General features: G+C 49.4%; 1 protein-coding gene across 4 annotated transcripts in view; it reads left to right on the forward strand.

Moving 5' to 3' along the window:
- CADM1 (cell adhesion molecule 1) overlaps window positions 1-5,460 on the forward strand; it is a 133,707-nt gene extending 128,247 nt beyond the window's left edge. For all 4 annotated transcript variants that reach the window (XM_058856866.1, XM_058856867.1, XM_058856870.1 and 1 more), the window contains 2 exons: window positions 2,960-3,091; window positions 3,283-5,460. In XM_058856866.1, the coding sequence (XP_058712849.1) occupies window positions 2,960-3,091; window positions 3,283-3,401 (251 nt within the window). In that variant the 3' untranslated portion in view covers window positions 3,402-5,460. The remainder of the gene's footprint in view (window positions 1-2,959; window positions 3,092-3,282) is intronic.
- The last annotated feature ends 3,914 nt before the right edge of the window (window positions 5,461-9,374 follow it).

The following is a 9,374-nucleotide window of genomic DNA, read 5'->3' on the forward strand; positions in this document are numbered from 1 at the left end:
ATTTAAAGCAGATTCCAGTTGTTAAGGTCAAGTCTCTTCTTGGCTTTGGGGAATTATTCCTTGTTCCATAGACCTGACACTTTGTTAATTACCAAAGAAATAGTGAGGGCCAGGATGTGGAGGGGCTGTTCCCGTGCTGGTGGCACACAGACAGGTTTGCTGGGAGAGTGTTGGCATCTCTGGTGGTGGAGCTGGGCTTTGCTGTGCTGGCAGGGAGAGCTCTCTCTGCTGGGTCACGCTGCTGGAGCACACAGGGCTTGATCAGGTGCTGGAGGCAAGGAGAGGAGATGCTGCAGCAGGAGTGCTGTAGGCTGTGTGTAAGCTTGAAGATGTATGTAGCCATGTGTATAACAGTGTGAACTTGGGGCTGGCACCTGACAGGGATCTTCTTTAAAAGGAACAGTTGAGAAGAATGCCCCTGCACATCTCAGCAGTGGAACTCACGCTTAACAAACTGCTGAGCAAACCTGGCAAGGCTTTCGGCCAAAGGCCCTTCTCAGGGGAACCCTCTCCCTGCTCTTGGCACGATGCCAGTCAAAGGAAGACATGAGGGATGTGTCAGGCACGAGCTCTGTCTCATCTCCACGGCAGTGGGTCGGTGGGACAGTGGAGGCTGCTGCCGCCAGCACGAACACACGGCTTCATCTTTCCAGAACCTTAATTTATGATGATGAAGGAAAAATGCCTCTTGATGCAAAATCCTGCTGGAAGCACATTACAGAGCCATAACTCAGCATGTTTATGCCCCTCAGCTGTTCCAGATGTCAACAAGACACTCATCTGCCCTGGCTGGGATGCTGCTGGCTGCTCCGAATGCAACCGAGCGGAACTGGGCACAAAGTTTCTAAAAAAATAAGAAAAAAATGGAGTGAAGCATGCCTAAAGCAGCTGCTCCAGAAGATGAGCCAGTTCAGTTGCTTTGCAGAGAGCAGGTTCACAGAGGCCAGACTAGCCGAGCTGGAGCAGCAGTGGGAAGGCTGTGCCAGACTGGAGCTCCCGGGATGCCCGGTGTGACTGGCTTGCCCCAGCTGCCACCCTGGGCAAGCAGCACATCCTGTGCCTGAGCACGGGGTCAGCTCAGCACCCCATGAGTGTCCATGGGCACCTTTCCCTCAGCACACAGGGATGTTCAGCCACTCACCACAGAGCAGATGCTAGGAAGTGGTCACAGCATGGTCTGTTCCCACTGGACATGAGACAGAAGGTCCCCTTTGCTGTCCTTTTGGATTCCTTGGCACAGTGTTACCACAGTGCCATTCAGGGATGTGTCAGTGAAGGCTTTTGGTTTGCAGGGGAATAATCTTTTTTGGCTGCAGTTTTTACCTTATCAGCCAAGCTGCTGGAAGGGTCTCCACAGTGTCCCTCGCCGTGCCCCAGCTCATCACAGCATCTCCCTGCCCGCACTGGGGCTCCTGCTCTCAGAGGTTACTTGAAGGGGCTTTTTTTCTTAAATTGTTTTAATTAAAAGGCACTTTATGGTGCTCTTGGTCCCAAGTTATTTACTTGGGTGCCTCAGTCCCTAATCTTGGAGCAGAATTGGAAATATCGATAGAAAACGTAAATCCCAGCTGCTGCTCGAAAGCTTTGTATCAGGTCTCGGCTCAAAAGAGCCCCATTACCTTTAGCTGTCACAGATCTGTACGCTTGATCGATAAACTTCAAATATTATTAGAGGTGGAGGCTTCAGAGATTTGCTCTGTTCTTTGGAGGGAGACGGAGATAAATCTTTCTTAAAAATTGACTTGCATTTGCTCTCTCAGTCGTCCTGGCAAAACGCATTTCTCCGAGGTGTCCAGGCAGGCGCAGGCAGGGCAGATTTATGGGCCATGTGCTTCTTGTAGTGAAAGATTTAAATGGTAAATCCTTCACATATGACTTCACAAATCATGTAAAGTTAAAAGATTTTTACCGTTTCTGTTGCTGCTGTGCTTAAATTGTAAGGTATGGCCAGTAAATCATTTTAATAGAGGTGTCGCGCTTGACTCACTAAAAAAAAGAGACAATGGTTTAGCTTCTATTCCAAAATGTTAATGTATTAATCAGCGGGAGAATAATTGTTTTTTACTGCGTTATAAATCTCAGTTGCCATTAGGATTGCAGCGAGGGTTGATGTAGCTGCGTTCTTAAATTAAAATTGTTTACACTGCTGTACATTCATTTTACATGGCCATAGCTCATCCGGGGTTCATTCCGGAGCTGTTCCTCCGCCACATCAGTCATCCCTCTCCCAGGTGACGGCATCCCGAGGGAGAGGCGCTTCTGAAAGGAAACTAATTGTGTGGTGAGGAGTTAAATAAACGCAGTAAAGCAGTCCGAGGCACTGTACAGTTACTGCTTGCTGTTGGCCTCAGACTGGGTGTTAGCTTTTGGCTCAGGAGTGCTGTGTCCTTGTGGGTTGCACTGAACAGTAAAGGTGGGGGTTTGTGCTGGAACCCAGCTCAGTGGGGCAGAGGATGATTGTAAACACATTTGCCATGCTGGGTGGGTCGGGTTTTGGGCAAGGAGTGTTTTGGGAAGTTGAAATGTTTTCAGTAGGGCACTCGTTAATGACGTTTCTCAGAGCTAACGATAAATATTCCCGTACTGTACTGCTCTTCTCTGTGCCCCATCCACCAGGAAGGCTGGGATTTGGGAAGCACTATAGGGAAATTTCCCAAAATAGATCCCCACCAATGACTCCACGTGCCCTTCCTCCCCTCTCCCAGCTGTCTCCCACGTGCGTAGTCATAGTGCTGCTGCTTTTAGCGGAAAACACCTCGCGAGTTGAGCCACCAGATCAGTTCGGCTCCGGACAAAGCTCCTCTGCCTGAACTCATCTGTCTAGTTAGCTCCGTGCTTCACCCTTGCTCCTCTGGAGAGCCTGAGGGCAGCTCTTCCCGTCCTGAGAGCAGCTGCAGCCAGAGCCTGTGAGAGCATTGTTGTAAGTCCCCAGTTCTTATTCTTCTTCTGATCTCAACAGATTCCCGCGCAGGTGAGGAAGGGGCCATACGGAGCGTGGACCATGCCGTGGTTGGTGGCGTCGTGGCCGTTGTCGTCTTTGCGATGCTTTGCCTGCTCATCATTTTAGGGCGATATTTTGCCAGACATAAAGGTAAGACAGAGACCAAAGCTGGAGGATGAAAGGCCAGGCACGTGTGTCCCCTCAGTCGCGGTGTTGTCACGTCTGATGTGACAGACTCCCCAGTTCCTCTCCCAGTTGCACTTCTGTTTCCTTTGTCGATTACTCCCTCAGCACCACACCAAGACCCCCAAAGAGTCACACAGCCTCCACTTCCCTTGCAGGTACATACTTCACTCACGAAGCCAAAGGAGCAGATGATGCGGCCGACGCAGACACAGCCATCATCAACGCAGAGGGGGGACAAAACAACTCCGAGGAAAAGAAAGAGTACTTCATCTAGAGCAGCCTTGGTTCCCATGAGGTGTCCAACTGTGGACGGTTACTACTGGCCCTATTTAAACGCTACAAAGACAGTGATCTTGGAAGTTGCAACCAGCTTGTGTCTTTTTTTTTTAAGGAAAAAAAAGCAAATGGGTGGAGAGCGGTGAGGCCGGGATGGTCTGGGATTTGCTGTGTAAAAATATTCCTCGTAAAGTACACTCTGCTGTTCGACACCTCAGTTCGTTTGGGTTTTCTTTTTTTGGCCAAGTCCAGCTTGGATTTAGTTTAGTGAAGTCATTTGCAGAAGATTCTGTGCCTTGTTTAATTTCTGTTCGTTCGGGTCGGGGGGAGGCTGGGAAGAAGAGGGGCTTCTGTGCGTTAGTTCCCTTCGGGTTTCTGTGGCTCTTCGTTTCCCCTTTCCTGTTTCTGGAGTTGCCAGCTGGGACCCTGTGGAGTAGGTGCGTTTCTCTGAAGGTGTTTCCCCTTTTTTCTCTTCACCGGTTTCCGTTCAGAACTCGAGCTCATCGGAGGAGAACCAGCACATTTTAGATGCGTAGTTTGCAGTTCAGTGTGCCCATGTCCCGTTCCCCTGTTGCCGTCAGGGCTCGGATAACACCCCCCAAGCCCCCTTTTGTGGCTGTTTCAGGTGCTTTCAATGGTGGCGGCTGGGAGTGGGCTGGAGCTCGGCAGAGGCGCTGCTCGGCCGCGGGGATGCAGGAGCAGGGTCCTTGCTGGGCAGGCAGAGCCCTCCTGGATGTGGGGGCTTCTCCTCATCCTCTCCCCACTTGGCAGCCGTGGGGGCAGCAGGTGAAGCCCCTCTGACGCTCTGTGAGCCCAGACCTGGAGAGCGGCTGGATGAACAAAACTGCCTTTTTTTCCTACCTGCTGAGTAAAACGCGGGAATTTGTGTTGAAACGAGCGTGCTAATGACCACTAAAGCCATAGGTGCACAGGAGACTCTGGCTCAATCGGAATTGTAAGCGACAGGTAGCAAACCGCGGCGGGAAGACGGTATAAAGTTATATATGCTGACTTTTTTTTGGTGAGTAATCACGGATTTCGAGCGATACTTTTTTATTGTGTTTATGTGGCAAATGTATCTGATTTATTTAAGGACAGCATTAATCTTAGTGTCAGGTTTGGGTATTTTTTTAGGGGTTTTGGGGGGGGGCCATTTTCGTGCGTTTGTTTTTTAATTGCTGTTTTTTGGCAGAACCATTACAATGTGGGACTCCTTTGGGATCGGGGCGCAGCAAGCCGGCCCGTTCCCCGGCAGTATTCCGTCTTTCCCTTTTTCACGAGCAGAACCTCGCAAAGGAAAAAACAAACCTTTTTATTCCGAGCAGCTTTTGTGGAGCGCAGCTCTTTCCTGAGCCCTCAGCACCATTGCCAAACCCCATCGCGGTGAGAAGCAGCCAGGCTGGAGCCGGGGGCTCCGTGGCCCGGCGGCGGCGGCACGGGACGGGCATCCTGGCCTTGAGCAGCCCATATTTGTTTGGAAGTGTACCGTAGTGCAGTGTTACCGATGTAACTTTGACTTACAATGTTGACATGTCTCAGGTTCATGTGTTTGATTGGTGTTTTCCGTCTCAGGTAGATTGCAAAATTTCGGCCCCACGCATTGGAAAAATAGAAAAAAAAAAACAAACCCACATAAAAACAGGAGAAAAAACAGGAAATTATTAATTTTAGTTGTATATCGGTTTATGTATTTTTTCTTCAGTATACAGTGCACTGTTGAAATGTATTGTTGAGTATTACTTTGTACAGCTTTAGATCATTAGGACTTTGAAGCGTGAAAAAAGAACAACCTTGTTTAAAGGAGGATCACAAATGAAGAACGCGGAACTGATGATAAACAACCTTGTTCTTTATTTACCCGGCCTTTTTATTTTTTCCCCTTAGGCCAGTTCTGTTTTAAGGTGTCCATGGAAGATGTTACAGTGTAAGAAAATACATATCCATCTGTTCCCATTCACATTTTGTATTGGTTCATGTATCCCATTTTTACAAAGGAAAAGAAGTACTATAAAATATCTGTCTTCTTAATAAAAAAAAGTTAATGTTACAAAACTAGATCTTGTTCTGCACTCTTTATCCTGGCTGTTACAGAATCCACTATCAGAGCTCCACCTGCAACATGGGCAGGAGGAGTTGGGGCCCAGCAGGTCACACCCAGCACTGCCTAGGACAAAAGGAGTTAAACCTGATATATTGAACCTGCATATAATATAGACCAGATTTCAAAAGTTTATACTTGTTTATAATTGCTAAATTATTTTCTTTTACGAATAATGCCTTAGAGAAAATCAATCTGATACTGATATTCCAGCCTTCCCAAGCTGGGGTAGGTCAGTACACATGTTCTTAATAGCAGACAAGTATTTAAATCCTCCCTTGAAAGGTGAGTGTTGAAATATGTGACCTCCTCCCCCTGTTCTTGTCTCCCATTCAGTCCTGGTGCTGCCAGGTTTCCTTAAAACACTTTGGCATTTCCAAGTTGTGACACACGGTGTGTGTTTGCCTCAAGACACCCAGCTCCAGCAGCCAGTGCTGCTGGAAGGATCCGCTCAGCACACTCCTCCTCCCTCCTTTCCCTCCACCACAGCCCCCCAGATCAGGCTGCGAGGCAGCTGCAGCACTGAAATTAGAATCATTAATCTTTTATGTTTTGCACAAAGGATGAGGAGAAAGACAATTGCTTTTTGAGGAGATCATGCCGAGAACAGCGGTGCAGAAGCAGCGTGCGTGGCGCCGGAGGGGCCGCATGGACCGGGGGGTGTGTGCCACACCAAGGCACTGTCCAGCTCTTGAGCACTCACTTGGTGCATCTCGTGGTTATGTCACAAATAACATTTTTCTAAGAGAAATCATGACACTGAGGGAAAAACATAGGGCAGAGCCAAAAAAGCAGCTCACTCTTTTCTTACCTGAAATGAGCAGAGCAGCTTTGATGGTTTCCATGGCTATTGCAATTATTTCAGTGCAGAAGAGGTTTGCGGCTCACAGGCCCCCGATGCCGGCTCACGATGGTTTTCTCCTCAAGCCAGCACTAATTGTGTCTCACACTTGTGGTGTCTGTAATTTATCCTCTCAGGGGTCCACATCTTTCAGGGTTTTAAGTTTATTTAGTGCTTTTCTTCCCATTGAATCTAAACACCCTGGTCCTTTGCTTTTCTGGCCTTACACAGGCAAGTAGGGGGCAGGAAACTGTACCTGTAGCATGCAGGATCAGGTACCTGAAGAAACCCTTTGCATTAACTCCTCAGATACTGAGATGCAAAGAACTTGGATGGGGAAAGCTGGAAAGAGTAACAATTGAGCAACAAGACTTAGTGACCCCTATATCCTGTGTCCCCCTGCAGAAACATGCTCTGCAGACATGACCCCCACAGCTGCTGAGCCTGGTCCATTACACAGGGATGAGGACACTGCCAGGATTTTATGAAAATTAAGAAAATCATCATTACTTCAAATAAGAATGTAGTCTTTGCCCTGAATTTCACATTTTCACAAGTTGCAGAAGTCATTTGGTCCTAATTGCAAAATTATTTTATTAGGTCAGTAATAGAGTTCTTAATTTTCTTCCCTTTTTAACCAAATAGAGAGAGGAATAATTTTAACTGGGTATCTGAGCCTGACTTGTGTAATTACACCCTGTTCTGCTAGGCTGAAGTTGCCAAAAACGTTATGCCACGTAAAGTAATTAGCAATAAATGACACTTAAACTCACATCAGGTAAGGTGTACCTGGATCCTGGGCTGGGTGATTGAAATACACGGGAGCAGGGATGAGGCGTGAGCTGGCAGCATCGATCTGTGCTGGCCAGTCAGTTCTCATCAGAGGGTCCTGACAAGGGGCTAATAGCTTTTTCTGAAGATCCAATCCCATTTTCTAGGCAGCGGCTGGTGCTGTGCCGCCTGGGATAACACCTGCTCCAGGTGGCATCGATCTGGCAGGGGCACATGTGACACCCCAGGGCTGTGTCCTGGCAGCTTTCTCTGGCTGTGTCATTTCAGTGAAGGGAAAACCCAAATTCCATCTAAACCCCATCACCTGGCTTAAAAATTTACATCTGATTTAATATAACTAGGAAAAGAATTTCAGTCTACTGACCACTAAGGGTTTAAACTGGGCTTGTCCTGTTCCAGTCAGCTGTGGAGGTGATCCCTGCAGCACTCAGAGGTCTCTCCTGGAAACCTGTGTATGCTGTGAGCAGGGCAGGGGCTTTGCAGGGTCATTCTGCAGAGCTCTGCACACCCTGCAGCTGGGCTGCAAACTGAGGAGCTCCTCGGTCAGTTGCAGTTAAATAAACAGACCTTGTGTAAACAAACAGGTTTTAGGAGGAAAAATAAACCTTAGACAAACTAACAAATACTATGTGAAAAAATAAACTTTAGTTGAATAAGCAAACTTTAGTGAAATAAAGAGCTTGAGTTAAATAATCAAACTCTACTTAGGGTCAGCTGTGCCAGTAAGGAGAAGGAGAACTCAGCAATCCTGCCCAGCACAGGCTCCCCTGGAGAGAGACCCCTGAGAGCTGCTGTGACTGCCTGGGACATCTTCAGCTCCTGCAGAGCCTCACAGGTGTCCCTGTCCCATGGCAGGTCAGTTCCTCACTCCCCCCTCCAGGATCATCCTGTCCCCTTGCCCAGTCTGGGGGTGATGGACTGATGGTCCCGCTCTGCTCAGGACTCTCAGTGCCTCACACCTCAGTGCTGGTGCTGGCTGCAGAGCTCTCCATCTGTTTTCCCTGTCAGCCTGGGCTGAGCTACATTAATATCAGCCCTAACCCGTGTGCCTCTGCCTATCTGCCCACAGCTGTGTTTGCCTGCTCCGGTTCCTTATCCTGTTCTGCAGGATAGCAGCAGCCCTGTAAGTCACAGACCTGGATGATGTGGGCAGCATAGGAATAATGCCTCCAGATGGAACAGGATGCAGAATGTAGATAGGAAAGGGTAGGGAGAGATGCCATTGAACAGTCCCTCAGCTCTGCAATCTAAGGTGAGCAGGGTTCCCTCAGTGGGCAGCCTGAGTGTGGTTTGGGGGACACTCTGCACCCCAGGAGATGGGGAAACTGAGCCCCTTTGGAAGATTGAAGGGATTCAGCAGCCCTGGGAAGTTTCATTTCTGTGTTAGGACACTGCTGTGAGCCAGATCCACATCTGCCTCCTGACTTCACTCCCTATGGTGGCAGACAGAATTGCTCTGAACTGTTCTGTGGCCTGTCCCCAGAGTAATCCTGGAAATCCTATTTTCCTGTTTTGCATCCCAACAGTACGAGTGCTGACCCAAGTCCTCAGGTGCTGGTTCTCATCATCCTTTGGGGTGAGTGGGATCCCCTCCTCTTCCTCAGCAACCTGCCCAAGAGAGAATCCCTCTCTGCAGAGGTACCTGTGCAGTGCGGGGTGCTCGGTGCCGTGTCACACCTGAGCTGTCGAGCCCTCGGCTCCAGTGCCCAGGGTTAAGCATCTGCCACAGCAGCTCCCAGGATTCCTGCTGGATTCCTGCTGGATTCCTGCTGGATTCCTGCTGGATTCCTGCTGGGATTCCTGCTGGATTCCTGCTGGGATTCCTGCAGCTCCCCCCTGGCAGCAGCGAGGGGTGAGGCTGGCACGGCCTCGGCTGCCGCAGAGCACTCGGAGCACGCACGGAACGAGCGAGCGGGAGATGTGAAGGCTGCCAGGAGTAAAGGGAATATTTGATCAGACGCCCTCCTCTCTCCTCTGTTCTCGGCTCTCAGCCTCCCTCGGGGACGGCACCTCGCTGCCTCCGAGCACCACAGCTGTGACAGGTTGGCAGCAGCTCCTCAAAATGGGACCTGCATGGGAATCTCAATGAGATGGAGAAGGTAATCCTCAGCCTGTGACTCTCCATGTTCTTTTCTGCACCCTGCACCTTTGTTCCCTTCTCTGTTCCAGCTCCTCTCCACTGTTTTCCGTGCCCATGGTCAGCTTTCCGTTCTCTGAACCCGGTCCCAGTGTCTGTTCCC

Source organism: Poecile atricapillus, chromosome 25 (assembly GCF_030490865.1).
Source record: "Poecile atricapillus isolate bPoeAtr1 chromosome 25, bPoeAtr1.hap1, whole genome shotgun sequence".
In the NCBI taxonomy this organism is placed as follows: domain Eukaryota; kingdom Metazoa; phylum Chordata; class Aves; order Passeriformes; family Paridae; genus Poecile; species Poecile atricapillus.